This window comes from Eptatretus burgeri, chromosome 7, assembly GCF_056783735.1.
Source record: "Eptatretus burgeri isolate ZD-2024b chromosome 7, Ebu_testis_v1, whole genome shotgun sequence".
Classification (NCBI taxonomy): Eukaryota; Metazoa; Chordata; class Myxini; order Myxiniformes; family Myxinidae; genus Eptatretus; species Eptatretus burgeri.
Genome location: NC_140967.1, coordinates 46,982,618 through 47,004,196, shown reverse-complemented (window position 1 = coordinate 47,004,196; position 21,579 = coordinate 46,982,618). Strand labels below are relative to the sequence as shown.

General features: G+C 39.3%; 1 protein-coding gene and 1 long non-coding RNA gene across 5 annotated transcripts in view; one reads left to right on the top strand and one right to left on the bottom strand.

Moving 5' to 3' along the window:
* TERT (telomerase reverse transcriptase) overlaps window positions 1-21,579 on the top strand; it is an 82,902-nt gene that overhangs the window by 38,667 nt on the left and 22,656 nt on the right. For all 4 annotated transcript variants that reach the window (XM_085888356.1, XM_085888354.1, XM_085888355.1 and 1 more), the window contains 3 exons: window positions 11,329-11,424; window positions 12,102-12,184; window positions 17,468-17,581. In XM_085888356.1, the coding sequence (XP_085744482.1) occupies window positions 11,329-11,424; window positions 12,102-12,184; window positions 17,468-17,581 (293 nt within the window). The remainder of the gene's footprint in view (window positions 1-11,328; window positions 11,425-12,101; window positions 12,185-17,467; window positions 17,582-21,579) is intronic.
* LOC147023186 (uncharacterized) lies at window positions 7,089-10,272 on the bottom strand. Its single transcript, XR_015060061.1, has 4 exons — window positions 8,258-10,272; window positions 7,998-8,156; window positions 7,606-7,663; window positions 7,089-7,381 (listed from the first exon to the last, which is right to left on the bottom strand). It is a non-coding gene; the product is annotated as an uncharacterized LOC147023186 (long non-coding RNA).

The following is a 21,579-nucleotide window of genomic DNA, read 5'->3' as shown; positions in this document are numbered from 1 at the left end:
CAATATAAAGACATTTTATCTCATATTAAATAAGATGAGAAGCACAATCCTTAGTTTCAATTTCACAACAAGCGACCACACATCTTCATTCCCATACCCACTACAACTTGACACAACAAAAGAATATGAGGCATCTTTATTGTCCATGGAAACTTATAATACCTTATTTAATATAACTGATAAAAATGACAAGTTTAGTTATAATCCCGGAAGTGGATACAAAGCGATAACAGTCTCACCCGGAGCATATGAGATTTCTCAAATATCTTCCGAAATTGCTCGTCTTATGAAAGAACAGGGTGATGAACCAAAAAATATTGTTATAAACATTCAAAAACATACTTCAAAATCAACGATTAAAGTTAAAAATAACTACAAGGTTGATTTCACAATTGATAATTCATTTAGAGAGTTATTGGGTTTCTCCTCAAAAAGATTGAAACTAATGGGACGTTTTACAGTGATAATGTCATTCAAATATCCTCAGGAATAAATTCGGTGTTAATTCACTGTGATTTGATTGATGGTGCTTATAATGATGGAAAAAAAACAAATACAATATTTTCATTCAGTGCATACTCAACCCCAATTGGTTATAAATTCAATATGGAACCCAAAAATTTGGTTTATCTACCTGTGTCAGGAAAAACCATACACAGAGTAAATTTTAGGATAACCGACCAAGATAATCGTGTGATTTCTTTTAATGGAGAAGTTATATCCATCAGAATTCACCTACGTGAAGTTTTCCAATAAATAAATACGATGGTTATTGTGAGGAAACACGAGTTGGGAAAATATAAAATAATTACAGGGGATGGGATGTTCCTTTCCCCATACTACAAGGGTGAAGGTATGTATCTTGGTAGAGGATACTATAAACCTAAGAGACAAAGGGGTGTTGGACATCAATTTAGAGGAGATGGGATAATTGATACTCTCATGGGTATTGGTTCAACTATTCTTAAACATAAAGATCTAATTGGTTCAACTGCTTCTGCTGTGGGAAATGTAGCAGGTGCTGTAAAGAGTATAAAAGATGCTCAGAAGGAATCTCATAAATTACAAGCAATAAAAGAAATTAAGAAAGGCAAAACTCAGTTGTCCCCCAAGAACGACAGAAAATAATTCAAATACTTGGATCAGGGTTTCAAAAGTTTTAACATCTTTTTTCCTAAATAAATACAAGTATGGAAGCAATTGATAGTATCTATGATTTGGATGATACTATTATTATCTCAAACTCCACTAAAAAGAAGATTACTTCAAGGTAAATGCAATAACTGGAACAGACTGGAATACGAATGGTACAAAAAGTTTTGAAATAAATAATCAACAAACCTATTTGAATCTCTCCGAAAGTTTCTTGTTGTGTAAATTTAAATTCACTAAAGCTGGGAATAACACAAACGCTACACTTGTAAATGATTTCTTCTGGAAAATGTTTGATAGTGTGCGTTTGTATATTGGAACACAAGAAGTTGAAGCGGTTGATTATGTCTCTGCTGTATCTGAAATGATAAAATTTACACTCTATACATTCAGTGATAGAATGGGAAAGGGGTCTGTCGAAGGTTTTATTCCTGATATGTCAACGGGAACAAACACAGACCCTGGATATATTCAAAGGAAAGGAGCGTATAATGATGATACAAAAGCAGAAAATAGTTTTACTGTGGCGGTTCCTCTTAAAGGTATATTTGGATTTTGTGATCATGATAAAGTTCTGTATGGTCTTAAAATTAGATTTCAACTACAAAGGAATGATAATGAAAATAGATTGCTTTTTGGTGTTGGTAATGCTTTTGGTGATCAGAATAAATTTGTAATTGAGGAGATGAGTTGGTATATCAGTGAATATACTCCTAATCTTAAAACAGAAGAGATGTTGAATCGAAGACTTAACTCAAAGAAACCACTCAGTGTATCATACCTCAAAAGAAGATGTCAACACGTTAAACTCAATCAAACTACTTACACGTGGAATTTGGGTGTTCTGGAAGGAAAGCCACGATATCTGTGGATCATTTTTAAAAAGCCAGATGGTGATACTGCGACTGATAAGAATAATGCATTGAGTGATAATGCTAAGGTGAAACAACTTCGCGTTTCTCTAGATGGAACATTTTATCCACGAGATAGATTGGAAATTAATTGGGAAAAAAATGATTTTGCTGAAGCATACAAGTCTTACCAAAAGGTGTGTGAAAGTAATGGAAATAAAGAACCTATTTTGGATATGACAGCATTTAAAAGTTTGTATACAATCTATGCGTTTGACCTGAGCGCGCAAAAGGAAACTATAAAGTCTAATCGAGTGGATACTTCCCTATACATTGAAAGAGGAGAGAGTGAAGAAGTTGATACATATTGTTTGCTTTTGGAAGAAACAGAATTGCAGATTAATACAGATAATGGTGTGATGATTAGTCTCACATAATTTTTTGTTAAATAAATGAGTGGCAAAGTACCAACTGGGGTATATGTTAATCAAATCAATCTTCATAAACTATCATCTTGTGTTCAAAATCAAAAGCCTTGTACGATTAACGTTAATACAATTCAGAGAAAAGGAGCAGTAAGAATTGATGTTTTGCTCACAAGAGAACAGGTTAAAATCTTGAATGACACTGGCTCACTTAAAATTAAAATGACAAAACCAATGTTGAAAAAATATTCAATAAGAGAGACGAGTGGAGGATTTCTCCCATTTCTAATTCCTTTATTTGCTGGTTTAAGTGCGGTTGGAGCATTGACGGGTGGTATTTCAACAGCGGTGAAAACTGCCAACGAAAGGAAGGCTCAACTCCAGGCTCAAAAGAATTGGAAAGACATAACAAAGAGTTGGAGAAACAAATTAGTGGAAGTGGCGTAATTGTAGATTTTGCTGAAAAACTTGAAGGTCTGCCTGATAAAGCGAGATTGTTAGTTGGAGATATGCTTTCTTCTATTGCACAAGCAGGTGTAAAATTAACGAAAAGAGGTAATGGATTATATCTTTCTAATAAATAAATGAGCATTGATGAGTGGTTGAAAGAATTTGGAAAGAATACAACATCAAATTTACAACTTGCCAAATATTGTAAGAAATTAAAAATTCAAAATGTGGTTATTTGTATGAGAGATGAATTAACAAATGTGCGAAACATACAAAGAATATTATTATGAACTTAGAAGATAATAATGGGAACGGTTCTCATTGGGTTTGTATTTTTAATAATCAAGACAAATATTATTTTGATAGTTTTGGTCTTCCACCACCTGTTGAAGTCATAAAATTCTTACAGAATGGTGTTTATCAAACATTTCAAGTCCAAGAATTAAATTCCAAGTGTTGTGGTCAATTATGTCTATATGTGTTATTTCAACTCAACAAAAATAAAAAATTTTATGATATTATTTTTAATCTAATATAAATGACTTATGTTGGTAAAGATGGTTCTATCTTTGGTGTATCTCAAGAACTGGATATTGATTTATCAAATTATTATACAAAGGCACAGGCTGAACGACATAAATATAATATAAACAAAAATATTAACATGAAAAATGCTTATAAATTAAAAAATTATCCAAGCCCAACTGACGCGAATGACTTGGTGAGATTAAGCGATTTATCACAATATATATACTTAAATAAAACGGCTGTGTATTCCAAAGATACAGAAGTGTTGATATTATCTCCAGGTCATACAGAATTCACAGTTCGAATTAAAATAAATTTTTATAAAGAAGGGCGTATCGTTTGTATGAGAATAGAACAATGGGGGTATGATATGAATGATTTAGGGTATAATTGGTCATTTAAAATTAACCTCGAAGACCTGGAACAATTAAATCAGTCTCGTAAGGAAGAATATTATCCACTTGGTATCGAGAATGAGTTTTGTGGGTCCACGATTAGTAAACAACAAATAAAAGAATTTAATAAGGGTAAATATAATAATGGTTTTGCCCTTGTTTATCTCATGAAAACAGAAAAAACAGGATTATATATAATAAGTAAGGAAATACAAAATGATTTAACTATGGGAAGATGGGGAGGTGTTTCGTGCCATAATATTATTCTAACATATATTTCTAATACATAAATGACAGCAAGAAGGCTTCAAGAAAATTATCATTTCTGTGTCCAAGCATACCTTCAAGAAAAGGGTATTCGGTATTTTAATAAATATGTTCTACAACATAAGAATGAGGTATTTTCAATAAAAGATTGGCATTATGCTGATGTTGATAAACCGACAACTTTAGATTTAATTAGAATGTTAAATAATGAAAAAATTATAAAGTTAAGAAAAGGTAAGGCTCTTTTAGAAATTCAAAAGAAATTTTATTGGTTTCCTGTTGTAAAAAAAATTATTTTCGATGCAGGAATAACAAGAAATCCTGATGAATATATGTATAATATTCTATGGGGTGTAAACGATTCAAGGATAGTAAGGGATGAGGAAGGAGTTGAAGAAGAGAGGGAAGAGGAGGAAAAGGAGAATGAGGAGAAGGAGAAGAAAGAGAAGGAGGAAAAGGAGAAGAAAGAGAAGGAGGAAAAAGAGAAGAGAGAGAAGGAGGAGAGGGAGAAGAAAGAGAAGGAGGAAAAAGAGAAGAGAGAGAGGGAGGAGAGGGAGGAAAGAGCGAGACAAAATAAATATCAAAATATGGAAACCAGTGAGATTCAAAAAGATTGGCGGTATTACAGAAAATAACTCAACCCACCGAGGAGGAAAACAAAGAATTGACAAGTCTATTTGCAATATTTTCTTCAAGACTATTGACATCGTCAAGCTATTCATTTTAATTCAAGTTTTTTCTTAAATAAATGGAGGAGAGAGTGAAGGCATTTCTTAGGATTCTTTATGTTTTAAAAATTAAGATTCAAATGTGCATGTTGGAAACTAAAAAGGTTTTCGCACTCTGCAGGACTTTTTCACATAAATAAATGAGTTATTGTCTCAAATGTAAAAAGAAAACTAATACTAAAAATATTTCATATATTAAAAGTAAAAATAACAGGGTTATCCAAAAAGGTATATGTTCGGTGTGTGGTTCAAAAAAAAAAATCAATTTATCTCCAAACACAAACTCGGAGGAGATATACAAAAGTTTTTATCAGGAAGTAAATTTACAACTACTGGAATACCAGGGGAATTACATCTTCCAGGGTATTCTTTCTGTGGTCCAGGCACAAACTTGGATAAAAGATTAGATGAGGCAGACAATCCTAAATCCTGGAGTAAACCAATCAATAGAGTTGATGAAGTGTGCATGAGACACGATATTGATTATGGGAATACCACAACGTTGGAAGAAAAGCATGAAGCCGATAGAGAAATGTTGTATAATTTGTCTCTGATACAAAATCCAACCTTGAGAGAAAAAGTTGATAGGTTCATCGTGAAGAAGATGATTAGTGCTAAATTGAAACTTGGACTTGGAAATTCAAAAACTCATAGGCTCTAATGATGCCATTAAGACTGAAGAGCAATTAGCTGATGAATTACATAAACCAATATTCACAAAGTTTCAGAGAAGGAAAGTTTATTCCAAGGAAGTAGATTATATCTGGTCTGCTGATTTGATTGAACTCAATAATGATAAGGGGTACAAGTATGCTTTAACCGTTATTGATTTGAGGAGTAGATATGCGTGGGTTGTCCCTTTAAAAAACAAAACAGGTAATACTCTTATGTTAGCTTTTCAACAGATATTTAATAAAAGTAAGAGAAAACCTAAAAAATTGTGGACTGATGAGGGTAGAGAGTTTTATAACAAGACATTTATGAATTTTCTAAAAAATAACAGTATTACATTATACAGTACCTTTAATGAAGGGAAGGCAGTTGTTGTTGAACGTTTTAATCGTACCTTAAAAGAGAGACTATATAAAAAATTCACACAACTCGGTTCACAACAATGGTTATCTTTTATTCAGGATATTGTGGATAAGTATAATGACACGATTCACACGTCAACGAATATGAAGCCATCAGAAACATTTACAAAATTAAAATATGAAAAAGAGATTAATGTCAGAAAACCTAAGTTCAAAGTTGGTGATATCGTAAGAATATATAGGTGGAAATCTCATTTTGAAAAGGGTTTTACTGAACGATGGACGAAAGAACTTTTTAAAATTGTTGATGTAATAGATACGGTTCCTTGGACTTATAAGATATATGATTTGGAAGGGAAGAGATTTTAGGTTCATTTTATTCACAGGAATTACAAAAGACAAAGATAAATTGAAATTTTTTGACTCCGCCCTTTTTGACTCCAACCACACAAGTCCCACCCACACAAACCCCACACAACCCCACCACACACAAACCCCACACAAGCTCCAATAAATTGAAATTTTTTGACTCCGCCCCCTTTTGACTCCACCCACACAAGCCCCACCCACATAAACCCCTCCCACACAAACCCCACACAAACCCCACCACACACAAACCCCACACAAGCTCCACACAAGCTCCACACAAGCTCCACACAAGCTCCACACAAGCTCCACACAAGCTCCACACACACAAGCTCCACCCATATTCACATAATTAGTGATTAGTTAATTAGTTCCCCCACACACAACATGTTTATTTAATTAAAAAATTATCCACCCATCCACACAAGCTCCACTCATCCACCCATCCACCCATCTCTCCACCCATCCATTGATCCACACAAACCTCATCCACATTCGCCCCTGCCCACATAAACCCTGCCCACATCAACCCCTCCCACATAAGTCCTGTCTACACAAGCTCCACACAAAAACTCCACACACATAAACCCTGTCCACATAAACCCCTCCCACACAAGCTCCACCCACATAAACCCCGCACACACAAGACCCACCGAAGCCCCGCCCACATAAGCCCCACCCACATAAACCCCTCCCACACAAGCCCCACCCACATAAACCCCGCCCACACACACCCCGCCCACACAAGCCCCACCGAAGCCCCGCCCACATAAACCCCTCCCACACAAGCCCCACCCACACAAGCCCCACCCACACCCTGCCCACACAAGCCCCACCAAAGCCCCGCCCACACAAGCCCCTCCCACACAAGCCCCACCCCCTCATCCCCCTGTGCGCCCCCACCTTTGACCCACCACCTCCCTCATCCCACCCCCCACCCTTCCCCACACACACACATGGGGAGGGGAGGGATGGGATGAGGGGGTGATGGGTCATTGGGGGGGCGCACCTACCCTCCCTTCATGTTTTGATCCTCTTCTTGTAATTCAGAATCAAGTAATTGTATACAAAACAAATATAATTTATTAATATTGAAAATATTAAATATTCATTTGCGAGAATGTATAATCTTTCCCAGCAATCTTCTCCAGATGTCTTGTGATTTCGAAACTCAGACACCATATTCTGTTTTGAAACAAAAAGTGGATAATAATTACATGGTAATATGAGTAAGCCTCGTTGACCACTGAATTAACACACCAGGAGGCCGACTCAGCCTGTCATCCTTTCAAGGTCAATAAAATTAATTCCAGTGTACTGACAAAACCGCGTTCAAACTAATAATGCAACCAACATTAGACGACATTCTAAAGAGAGAGTGATATTAATAATAATTCAGAAATATTTACCTCCAGAAAATCATGTGTTGTACAAGATTGCTTCAACAGCTGATGTTGTGCGATAGTGCTGAAAAAAAAAAAAAAGTCAAGGGTATAGATGAAGAGACAGACAGACAGGGAAAGCAACACACACCCACACACGCACACACACACACACACACACACACACACACACGCACACACACACACACACACACACACACACACATAGACACACATAGACACACGCACACACGCACACACACACACACACACACACACATAGACACACATAGACACACGTGTCTCACCATTGGTTTAATTCATTCGAGATCAGAGACCGGTCATTATAAATCATTGATCTCTTCAATAAGAGCAGAGAGAGGTAGGTAGGAAGACAGACACACACACACGTGTCTCACCATTGGTTTAATTCCTTCGAGATGATAGGACGTGATAAGACTTCGTGCCACTCATTGAAAATGTCTTTCAATTCTCTTCTAAAATCATTGATCTCTTCAATAAGAGTATTAATTTCATGAACCACGTCGTGATACGTAAACTCAATTTCTTCCAATGCCCTGTCAGGGAAAAAAAAAAAAATATATATATATCAGAATTATCATGATTTAATTAATAATCATTTGCTTCATCGTTCAAAGAGAAAACCAAACAAACTTACCAACTCTGTAGTAAGCTTTTGCCTTCATCGGAAGAGAGATCATCCATGTCTCAGTTGTAAAAATGAAAATCCCGTCTGGCAGAAACTTTGTCTGGTGAATCACTTATAAGGCTTACAATGAGAAAATTCCCGAAACATTGGGTGCGGCCACAGGAAATGACAGCTTGGAAAATAACTGGGCGATTGTATGAATCATTTACAAAACATACTTAAAATGGTTTCGATTCAAATGTTTTCAGTTCGTGTTCTGAGATAAAATATAAACACGAGACCTTGTCTCACAGAATAGTTCCTATTTTTTCACAGCATGACTGTCTAAAACCACACAGCACGACCGTGTCAAAAAACACTTCCTCATTTTCACGGCATGAACTGAAAACATTTGAAACAAAACTTTTTTATGGCGTGGTTTATACACAAAAATGATTTGCAACTCGGGCGGTGGTCAGATGAGATCATTAAGAGAAGTTTATCATTTCGTAATGGCACAAAAGGGGTATCTTAAAAAATATAAAGATTCAAATGTTTTAGATGGGGATTATTGTGCAAAGAAAATTAAACTATTGAAGGAATTTGAGAATGAACAAATCTTTATAGGTTCAATGAGTGAGCTGTTCAACCCCCAGGTTAAAGGGGAGACAAATAAATATACCTTGGGATAGCCTGGTTATATATATACAAAGCCTGGTGTTGGCTTAGTGGTTAGGGTGGCGGCTTGGGATCCCAGTGTCCCGAGTTCGAATCCCGCTCAGCTGCTGAATTAACACCAGGGGGTTGACTCAGCCTGTCATCCTTCCGAGGTCGGCGAAATGAGTACCAGTATACTGGTCCCGGTGTATGCCCCGGTTAGAATAGGTGTACCATATCCCTGTGTTGTAAGAGGCGTCCAGGAAGGGCATCCGACCATAAAACATTGCCTCACAAAAAGCCAAACCCCTGCACAGCAGGGAAAAACGGATAAAAAGGGGGTTTATTTTTAGGGGAAAAAAAAAGGGAATCGCTGAAAATCCCCCATTCATTTACATGGGGAAAAGTGAGCTAGAACCAGTATATTCACCCTACTCCCGTGGTTTTAGTAATTTTGCTGTAAGGAGTTAAAGGGCTAGTCCATATCTATTTTCAACTAAAATGGCCGCCAGTCTACCAGTCAGCCATCTTTGATCGGATCACAAAATAAAGCGAGGTGTACTTGTGCCAAGTTTGAACAAGATCGGTGAATGCATGTCCGAGAAATGGTTGAGGACGTGTTCAACATTCGGATTTTACAACTAAAATGGTTGCCAATCGACCATCTGTGATCGAATCGTGAAACAAAATGACGTTCTTGTGTATACCATCATGTATTGCCTTTTTGCCAAGTTTGAACAAAATCAGTCAATACATGTCCGAGATATGGCTGCGGACAGACGCACACATGGACGGACGAGACCCAATCCATAAGCCACTGTTTTGAACTAAGTCCAAAGGGAGCTAATAATTCCATGGCGAATAATACGTGCTGGCGATTTCAAATTGAAAGGAAGTTCGACATTTTGAATTCAATTCTGATTCGTGAATTTTGGAGAAAAAAAAATTGAAATGATCATAGGTTGAGTAGTTAAGGAAGATTTCCAAAGATATTTACCAATTAAGGTATCGAGGAGAGGAGGAGATTGGGCCCTTTCTCTGTGCAGAGCGTTGGTGCTGCCTAAGCATTCTTCCTGACTATTGGGCACAATCCTGGACGGGTCACAACTCCGACACAGTATACCAGCATGCTGCCACTCATTTTGCCGACCTCGGAAGGATGACATGCCGAGTTAACCCCACCTGATATTAATTCAACAGCTGAGCGGGATTTGAACTCAGGATCCTCGGATCCAAAGCCTGCCACCCTAACCATTAAGTCAACAGCAGGTCAACTAAGCCAACCAAGGTATAGAGGCAGTCACAATATACTGTAAAGTTTCATAGAAAATGACTTGTCCAATGCTTTTGCATATCAAGGAACCATTAGCTGAGAATAAAGATGGCATGATAATACTCAGGGTCTTTCAAAAGTCGCAACTTCTGATTTGTCACAATGGTCACATAAAACGAGTTTAAATATATTATGTTGTATACCACAGTGGGTGTGCAGTAGCTGAGTTTTCATTAGCTGAAGTTTTAACTTTGATTCTCAATTAGTGTAATCATTAGCACTGTCATGGTAAACATTGTTTGCTGTGTTACTATAGAACCCCATATCTGAAAATTCCATACTTGATCCAATCAGCATGTGAAGAACAGATTTAGCTGCCCATACCCTTATTCATCAAAAAAAAACAATTTAATTGCTGAAGTGCAATTTTGTATGAGGGTGACTTTGTGAACAGAGTTAGAAAAAAGAAAAATTGCCATTAAACTGATCTGCTTGCAAACAAGTGCAGGGTTGTCTTGTGGGTTCACTGAGGTGCATATTAAGAAGAGCAATGTCTACTTGGTAATTGCAAACCCAGTTTATATCTTCAGAGTTATGCTCAACATAAATAGCTCGTCATTTATCACGTGATGATCCATGTTGCTTTGAATCATACGATAGGAAGCAAAAATGTTTTGACCTTTTCAAAATGGCATCAGCCTGGTATTGGCTTAACAGTTAAGGTGGCTGGCTTAACATCTCAGGGTCTTGAGTTCAAGCAAGTCGAATTAAAACCAAGTGCTAATTTTGTCGTTTAATTAATACCAGGTGGGTTCACTCAGCCTATCATCCTTCCGAGGTCATCAAAATGAGTACCGGCTTACAGGGAGCACTGCATCTGCAGCACAGCCATGCTCCTAAACAATGATGCAACCAGTAGCAATGATGCAATGATGCAACTGGTATTTATTTTATTTTATTTAAACTTGAAAAATTTTTTTTTCTGTTGCTCATTGATTATTGTTTTTAAACCAGACAGCATTATAGTGACAAATAACTAACTACAGCTGCACAAAGTTGTGACGTATTTGGAAAAAAGAAAATGTGTTTTTAAAAAGAAATATTTTCAAAAGGGTTGGGGAAGGGATTGCAATTCTCCAAGGCAATATTTAATTCTGTCATGCCCTGGCAGGTGTCAACTCTAAAAGACTTCCTGCCCATTATAAAGCAGTTTGTCTCAGACCTTCAGGTTCGTACATCCTTGAGAAATGCCATCGTGGTGGAGCAGGCAAGTTATTTTTTTTCGCTTGTTAAAGGTTCTTGTATTTGTTGTATCAGCAAAATTGCAGTATTTTGATCCTCCTTCCCCATTGTTACTCCTGTCAATCTCATAAACTCCCTTTCCTTTATTTCCCCTTCATCCCCTCCATACCCCACATACCCCTTCTCCTCAATTTCTTTCGGTTTCTGTCTGTCTCTGTCTGTCTGTCTCTTGCCAATTTCTATACCTCTATTATAATACCAAGCTTGCACACTAAAAACTCGGCTCGCCGTCACACGATCCCTATGAAATTGCTGTGGCACTTAGCGGACATGCCGACAATGTTTGGGAAGTCTTGGCGTTCCATAGTACCACTTGCATTTTGCACAATGCGTATTTTTGTCATTCCCCGTGTATGGTCTGTCGTCTGCTACCAGCTATGTTGTACTGCTATTCCATGCATGTGCACAGGTATCGCTAGTATATATATGTTTTTTGGATATTTGTAGACGCTTTATGATCACTTGTTTGTTAACATTGTCCCTAAAAGTTAAGTCGTAGCATTAAGATTTTCAACTTGGCAAGAAGGTTGTTGCCTCTCTTTAAAAATAACAGTCTTCAGTTAATAACAGAATCAGATTCTTCTTTTTTTTCATCTTGTCTGTTCTGTATTGTTGAATGCTTATGGAGGTTGTTTTGTTCAGGCATTGCATGAGGAGAAGAGCTCGAGTGACCTATTCGCATGCTTCCAGAAAATGTACAACACGGTGATTTCCATTGGTCAGAAGTATGTTCAATTCAAGGATTGAACGACGGAAAAATAATCTTTTCACTTCTTAAATGCACTTTACAGTTGAAAGCTTTTTCTTAATCGAATGTGAGACACAAAGAAAATGTATTGGTTTTTTGTTTTTTTTTTTCTTCCAGAAGCCGATTTATTGTCTGAAGGACCAAATCTAAATTTGCTATCCTGGGCAGCCTTTTAACCTGTGACTAGGCTTCATCGGTATCGATTTTTTTACAATCTCGATATACCGGTTTGATTTGAAAATATAATCTGAATTTGAAAATATAGATGTATATATTTTTTTTCCAAGCGGGTTCCAAAAATACATAGTGGTCCAATGGCCCATTACGTATTCATATATGACGTACACGGTCATTTTTCAAAGAACTCCCACACGGGGCTTTTTCCCGATGATGAGAATGGTTATTTCACTTCCAACTTCAACTTGTATTAAAAATTATTTTGTTTTAAAGCGAGATCAGTATTGGTAATCGGCACAGGCCGGTATTCATTGCGATGACTATCATGGATCGCCGTACCAGTGTTACTGTTGTACCGGTATGACTTTACTGGTATCGCTTTGTACTGGTATGAATAGCATCCTGGTAGGACTATCGCGGATCGCCGTGTCAATAATCGGCACAGGCTTTCTAAAGCACACCCGATTCATATAAAATAATCAATTGTCAATTGCTTTTAAAACTGCCATTAGGGAAAAGAAAAACGTGATTGCTTGTACGGAGCTCGGGTGCTGAAGGTTAAAAGTTAAAATCTACTGTACTTACTTTCTGGTACGTCTTGACGTCATACATTTCACTGTTCCAGGGGTAGCCGAGACGCTGAGTGCATCGAAGCTTTTTATACAATGTACCGTATTTTAAAATTGTAAACACCTTTCTTCCATTTTTGGTGATATACTGATTTATATTCTGGCGGTATAACCGGTATATCTATATATCACCAGACCCTACCTGTGACGCATGCATTTCTGCATTCTGTGTGTGTTGGTTGTTATCTTCATATGCAGATTTCAAAAGGTGGAACGGAGTCCTTCCAGGTCTCGAAGTATCCACCCCCGTTTCAGTAAGGGATTTTGATTCATGGACCAAGTTGTGAAGTTTTCTTGTTCTCAAAGTTTTGTTCCGAGGACTCTTTCAAGTATCATCATCAAGCCCTGATTACCAACTTCAGCTTGTTTGTAGTAATATTCCCAGGGATGTTTTTTTTAAGATCTTTGTAAGGTTCTTTTTTATCATTCCCGTTACTCCAATAATCACAGGTACAATTTTGGCACTCTTCAGCTTCCAGGCTTCCTTTCACTTCATCTTTGAGATCTTAGTGTTAAGTAATTTTTTTGATTTCTATGTTGCTGAGGCCAAAATCTCTGAGTACTGACAACTCAATTGGCCTTCCTTTCCTTTTTGTACCTCAGTATTATATCAAGTCACAATGCTTTGTTTTCTATATTCACGCTCGACGGGATCATTAAGTTGTACACGAGTGTTACTTGCTTGTTTTGGGTCATGTTTCCTGAGTTTCCTTGAACTAGGATATTGAGACTTTTGCAGATGTTCCAGTGGATTACGCCACATACCTTGTTTTGCCTTTGTGTGTACAGCTGTTCTGACATGAGTCTTTTTACATCCCGATAGGAAGTGACTCATACATTGTGTTTCTACCTGGCAAAATCAATACTTGTCTGATTGACTCATTCCTGCCATTTTCTAAAAGACAATGGTATAGTGTTCCTGGTCTTGGGCATTTATGATGATTCTTTCTCCATCCTAGTTGAGCTGACCTCTTCTTAGCCATTCCAAAGAGCCTTCTTTGTCTATTCCCAATCTGTCCAACTCTTTTTTTTTCTTTTTTCTTTTAAGACCTTCCTGCTCTTTTTTTGTTTTCACAGTTGTCAGTGTATATCTGTTGATATTGTTGTTTGTGGGGTCGATGGAGGAATTTCATAGTAAAGGTAGGATTGTGTATGGTAGCATGGTCCGTGGACGTGTAGGAGACATCTTGATGTAAATTAAGTAGGGAAACTGTGAGCTTAAGTGTTGCATGTCACCACGCGAAGGGGGGGGGGGGTAGTGCTGTGTTGCATTGGGTAGAATCTAAGGCAAGGCTAATTTCTCGCAGTATGCGATTGCCCCCCTGTGACATTTTCCCATGTTTTTGCATTTCAAGACCAGCGATAAAAAGGAATTGTGTCCTTAAAACAACAACAACTGAGCCAGACTTTTCCGAGCAGGCGAAAAGCCGCCTCCAGGATTGACAACTAGCAAACCACTCGTATGGGGTGACGTGAGATGGGAAGAGACTAGGATGGAGGCAGGATCGACGGTCGGGACACAAACAGGAGTGTGAAGGGAGGTTGTGAGGAACGTGATTGAGACCGAGGCTCTGGCTGGCCACCTCGACACGAACGAAAAGGCAGCGTGAATCCTGTTGTTCGTTTTTGTGAATTTTCACGCGTGATGGAGCACGACGCTCGCTATTGACTGTTCGGCTGGGTCGTGTGAGACCGTGCCTTGGAGCCTTGTGTTGTGCCATCGGGGAAGAAGGCGACTCCATTTTGCAGAGGAGCGGCATCGGCAAGTGTGATCGTGAAAAGAAGCTGCACGGTGGTTTCTGAGCCTTGGTGTTGAATATCACCGCTTGAACTACCTCCTGTATGTTTCCCACCCAGCGAGTGGCTGGGCGCCATTTTTGTGAGCTTCCCACACAGGACGACGCGGGTTAGATTGCCAAAGTTCATAAGAGATCACTTTTGGACCTGAAGCTAAGTGCCAGAATAAAGGAGGGATTTTTCTTTTGTTTTATCTTATCTCCTTGTCTGTTTTTGTAACTGTCTGTGTGGAGGCGCCTCAAAATTTGGTTTAGTTCACCTCACGTTTCATTATTATCCCATTTTGATTTATCCCTATTATAAAAAACTTGATTTATGTCATTAAACCCCTATTTACTAAGATTGCTTGTGTCTCTTTGTTGTGGGTTTGAGTATAAGCCCTTGTCTTCCATCTGGATGAACGCGTCTGTTCCGTGCCTTTGCTGCCACTGTCCCACATGCGCCATGATCTCCAAGGATCACATGTCCGCCTCCAAGGGAGAACTGTTTGGCTATCCGTCCAGGTCGGTCTAAACCAGCGTGCGCACGACAAATATATATATATATATTAATCCTTTTTGCAATCTATTTCAATTAGTATGTGTGTGTTTTGGGTGAAGCATCACATTTTTAATTGCCATGAGGACACATCATATTTATGCCGATTCAAAGGGTTTCACTTTTTTTTTCCTCCTCAATAATTTGCTGCCAAGTTAAAACTTCAAGTTTGTTTCATTTATCTATTTTATCTTTGTAACATTTTTTTTTGTGCTGAGGCCATACTGATGAACGCACTCTGCAGATCATTCTGGTATTGGATGAAGATCATTTTCTTTATTATTATTATTATTATTTTTTTTTTTTGAGGAGAGCTGTGAAAAAGGCTCCTAAATTGTCTTCATTGGTGTTTTTCTTTCAAGTCTTCCACCCTGATGATTCTGCTTGAGTGAACAATTATGAATTGACTATATATCCTCATGTGGGTGGATAACCTTTTGGGGGCCCTCGAGGTGCTGAATGAGGATTCTGAGCCGCTGGGATTACGGGTTTCATGGGTCAAAGCTAATATTCAGGCTTTCGGTGACATCTTGGATGCTGCTGTCCTGTCTGTACCTGTTTGTGGTGAGGATGTTGAGGTCATGGAGAGATTCACTTACAGTGGCAGTGATATTCATGTCTCTGCTGGCTGTGAGACAGAGGTCGATAGACGTCTGGGTCTTCCGAGGGAGTCATGGATTCACTATCATGGGATGTGATGCTGTCAGTACCTATGCAGCAGGAGGAAAGTCCGAGTCTTCAGGTCTTTGGTGCTTGCAGTCTTGCTCTACGGTTGTGAGACTTGGACTCTGACCAGGGATCTGAGATGGCGACTTAATTCCTTTGCTACCAGGTCTCTTCGGAGAATCCTTGACTATCGCTGGTCAGACTTTGTGTCCAACGAGCGGTTGCTGAGAGAGACTCAAATGAGATTTGTTACCTGCATAGTTCGTGAGCGTCAGCTATGGCTGTATGGACATGTGGCTCGTTTTCCTGATGCTGATCATGCTCACCAGATGCTCTCAGCAAGTGAGCCTGGTGAGTGGAGGAGGCTAATGGGTCGACCACGTGCCTCGTAGTTGCAGCAGGTTGATTGGCATCTCAAGGAGATATGGGTATGGCCAGACAGTCCCCGAGAGTACCTGTGGAAAGTAGACTCGGCAACACGCTGCTCCTGTGCATGCTCCCATACCTAACCTGATCTGATAACCTAAGAACGGCTGAAGGGATCCAAGTTAAACTTGGTACAAGTATATATAATGATGTAAAGATAAACTGATTCGATTACGGGGTCAAGAGGTCAAAGATCAGAGGTCCCGTTAGGTAACAAGGCCAAATGTGTCCAAGAGCCGCGTCATAAAGGTTTTGTCTTCACCAGAAGAAGAAGAACAACGCGGAGCTCCTAGAGCCAGTGTTCGCAACGCGACTAAAAATTCATTACAAAAAGTCGAAAAAACATCAGCATTTTGATCACAATAACAACAACTTCCGATATTTCGTCACGTGCCTTGATGGAGCCAATAGCGAGACCCGTCATGGAGGCTCCTCGTTCATGACGAGAAAATAGTGTATTTACGAAATTACAACGCATTAAATGGAATAATCTTTAAATAGTAACGTGACCTTTTCGAAACTTTAAAGCAAATGTCCGAATATATTTAAAAGTTCATGATAGACGCTCTCAAAAGGAACCGTCTATGTGAGGATGTGTACAGGTGTTTAGTATTTAATGAGATCCGGATCCTGTATATAAAAGAGCCGAGTCCTAAAGGTTTTGTCTTCACCAGAAGAAGAAGAACAACAACAACAACAACGCGGAGCTCTCTTCGAGCCAGCGTTCGCTACGCGAGACGCGGCTAAAAATTCTGTTGCATCGTGAACTTGTGAACCAGTGATGGGATTTTGACGAAACTTGGTATAAGTATGTATTATGATGCAAAGATGAACTGAGTAGATTTTGGCATCAAGAGGTCAAAGGTCCGATGTTATGTTGGGTAAAATGTGGTGCTTGAGAACAGTTGAAGGGATTTAAATAAAACTTGGTACAAGTGTTTATAATGTAGGCGGAGGCATATTGGTTGATGTCGCACACGTCGAAGAGTGCCGTTCTAGTTTTATTTTATTTTGCGGTGTTCTTGCAGGATGTACCGACAGTGCTGTGGGGTTCCCCAAGGGTCTCAACTCTCGGCACTCCTCTGCAGTGCTTGCTATGCAGAGATGGAGCACAAGTTCTTTCCAGATATTGATCGCGATGGGTAAAAACGAATCAAAAAAGCAATCCTTTAAAAAGTTTCCTTGAATGTCGAGTGAACAGTGAATATACTCTTCTCAACAATGTTGCATCTGCTGAGGAGATTCTGAGATATTATCATTTTAATGATGGGAAACAAACCTTGCCTGCCTCTTTCTTCTTTCTTTGTTTCTTTATTTCTTCCTTTCCTTTTTTTTCTGAACGTCTTTAAAAAAAAAAAAAATTCTTGCTCTGCTTTGTGCTTAACTCTAAAACTGGAAATTGCAAACGTATGTGTGTGCGATTACTTCGTTCACCTGCCGAAAAGTTGAATGCAAGTCAATGTGTTTTTTCCTGTAGCCTGCCTTCCAGTAACTGCAGCTATGGATGGCAGCTTGGAGTGACCTCATGACTTGACCCCATGAGATTTGAATTGAATGTACAGACTTGTATCAGATGAAGATTTTGGGGCAAATTTTGTTAAAACTTATCAAAAAGTGAATTATAATTCACTTTTTTCAAAATTATTTTATGTTGAAGGCTCCACTCGTGGACTATATAGTCCTCATTGAGGCCAGGCCTTGATTAAAAGAACTGCATCGATAGAAAAGTGAAGACAGAAAATAGTCGAAGAGTTTTTGAGGAAGTAAGAAATCTGCTTTCTGAAAAGCGGAAGGTTAGGGTAGTTAGTTGCCAATGGCCACACAATAATTATGTGATGTAGTGGCTTATCGAGTATTTTGTGGTCTTGATGATGGTGGGGGGACTCAAGCAGCAAGTTTTCAGGAACAGAAACTGAAGTAATATCTGTAGAAAAGAGAAAGAGAGCCTACTTTGTGGCGTAATTTGAGCGGGTCGAGTTTTGAGGTCACATTGGGAGAGTTGATAAGTCAGATCAATTCTGTCCAGTAAGTATGTGGAGCTGTAACCTCCCCGGATGTGAGAGCAGTACTCCATACAAGGACGAATCTATCCTTTATATAGTTGGAGCAACTGTTCAGAGGAGAAGAATCTTCGACATCTGAACAGGACTCGTCATTTCTTCGAGGCAGACTTAGCTATTTGTGCTATTTGTATTTTTAAGGCAGACTTAGCTGGGCAGGCCCATCACCCGTAGATCTTGCCTTGTGAAAGTCATATTGCTGGTCAGATAGAAGACTGTGAGATTCAAGATTCTTGAGGATAAATTCAAAGACTTTGGAAATGGTTGAAGTCGGAGCAATATGACGGTAGTTGAAAGGGTTTGAACGATCACCCTTCTTTAAAATGGGTTGTACTAAGGCATGTTTCCAGGTAAGAGGAAAAGTTTGGGTTTTTCAACAAAAACGAAACAAACGAGCAAGTGCGGGTGCAAGTTCTGAAGCACGTTGCTTCAAGACACGGGGAGGAATGCCATCTTGCCCGTAGGCCTTGCTTATGTCCAGATAGAGGGGTATTTTTTTTTGACGGCATGAAAAGAGATTACAGGGAGGGACAGAGAAATGGTGAGGGGGGCATCAGAGGGAGATGGAACCTTGGAGTCATCCAGAGTGGGAGTTAGAGGAGAAAAGAGAACCAAAAAGAGTTGCTTTATCGGTCGGAGAGACAGCGATAGTGTCATCGGAACGGAAAAGCAAAGGAAAGGTCGAGCGGCAGAAGTTGTTGGAGATACTTTTAGCTAAGGACCAGGAAGATGAGAGGTTGTCACATTTCTTTTGAATAAAGGAATGCTTCGCTTCACGAATAACATATTTGCAACATAATAACGCAATGATTTCTGGCGGATATGAAAGCTGAATGCGAGTCAGAGGAAGAAGAGTTTTTCCAAGTCCAATAAGCCGCATCCTTTGCACGAATGGCCGCAGAGCAGGAATTATTGAACCAATAATTGGTAAGAGATAGACTTGAAAGAGAAGGGGGATATGAGCCTCCATTCCTGTAACAATAACCTCAGCTACAGGTTCAGCAGAGGTGGAGGCATCGCCCGAGGAGAGGCAATAGTCTTTCCAGGGAAAGTCAGAAAATAAGTTTTGTAAAAGTCAGCATTATTGAAATGCAAATACTGACGTTTAATTGGAGTAGTTGAAGGAGAAGGAGTAGTGTTAACTAAAGAGACCTTTAGGAGATTGTGAAAGATGTTTACAGAAGAACCAGTTGGAGGTTAAATTGTTTGACTATGATGTAACGGATTGGAGGTAAAGAACAAATCCAAAGTATTGGTACCATGGTTACGACGATCTGGGATATGGGTAGGGTGGTTGATAATTTGCTCCAAAGCATTGAGAATGGAAAATGTAAGAGCTTCAACTCGTCCAACATCCGTGTGGGAAGATTTCAGGCACTCCCTGTGGTGTACGTTGAAGTCTCCTGAATAGAGGAATTCTGCTTGGGGGGGTGTGAGGATGTCATGGCCTCATGGCAAGAGTTAAGATAGTCAAAAAAAGTTATAAAGTTTGTGGAGTTGGGAGAGCAGGAAGTGAAACAGAAAAAAAAATAGTGATGGTCAAGGAGACAAATGTGAAGACAAATGACATCAAAGTTTGGAGATTCGAGATCCACAAGGTGTACAGCAGGCGTGTTGGTGTTGGAATAGACACGGACTCCTCCTTTGAAGTGGAATCGTGAGTGTAGGTTGCAGTTTGAAATGTTAAAGGTATTAACGAGAACATCATGCGACAATTGGGTCTCTGAGAGAAGCAATATATTAGAAGAGGTACTTGCAAGATGATGTTCAACAGTGGAAAGATATGAAGAAAGACCACGAATATTGGTGAAATGATTTTTTTTTTAAAGTCGCGTTCATTCAAAAGGCAAGGGTTTTGGGAGGGACTGATGTGCCTACTACTTGAGCCCGAGCCTCCCCCCTTCATTGGCAGCAAAGACAGACGGGTCACCAGAGATTCTTCACACTCCATAATGCCAGGAGCTCGGGGCCTTTACGTAACTTTTCAGACTTTTATAATATTAAACTGGAGGTTTCTGAAGAAATGAAAGGAAAGATAAATAAAACAGAGACTGAAGGTATGGAGTGAAAATGAGTAAGTAGAGGGTATGATGTTGATTTGCGAGAAAAGAAGACTAAAGCTCGCCCGGTAGCTATTGTTTGCGTGAGACGGAAAGTAAGATCAGCAATCCTGACACAGAGAGTATAATATGGTCCAGGGAACCACTTTAACACTCCTAAGCCGGAGCGGTGGTACCACCCTAGGTGGTTGCTGTCTACAACCTACAACCTTTAGAACCGGTCCAACCAGATGGGTGTATTTTAGAAGACACCATCTTCTTACTGGATGGCTGTCGGATCCTGAAGGGAGCTCATCCGCCCTTTATCAGGTATTATTTTTAGGTCTTCAGGGTCACATTCACCCTTCCTGCTGGGGAGCCAATGAGGGTAGTCAGTTTAGTCGCCAACTACCCGACCACGCATCATCAGGTAGCATTCACTGGGTTCCATGTTACCAGGGGCAGTTCAGAGACTGATCTGACTGAAGAGACTGATCTCATGGGATTATATTCAACTTATCCGATAGGATGGGGCCGAGAGAGAGACAGAGAGAACTTACCTTTTAACTGTAGCCTAGGTTTGATTCCCAGCCTGAATATAAACTGCCAGATCAGCACTTCACAGGCAGGGTGTAATTGCATCACTAAAGTATTATTAGGGTTTAGACGCAATTGATCCTCAGATGGATGTGGTCGCCATCACTTGGTGGAAATTAAAGGTCCCACAGTATCTTCTGTTGAAGAAGAAGTGAGTTATCGTTGGTCTCTTGAGCAAATTCGGAATCCCTTCACTAACTTACAGGAGGCACCGCGTCAGCAGCACAGCTGCTCTTCCAGCAACTATGCAAACCAGCAGCCACTCGTCGTACACAAATAAATGAAAATTGCTCATTGCATTGTCGGCAAGTTGATGAGTATTGTTACTGAAAGCCTTAATGATGCTTTGGAAATGCTACTACACAGGTAACTTTCAACAGGTGATGCTTCTTAAAAATACACCGCACCTTCTGATTGGTATTGCCCTGGTAATCCATTGTCATG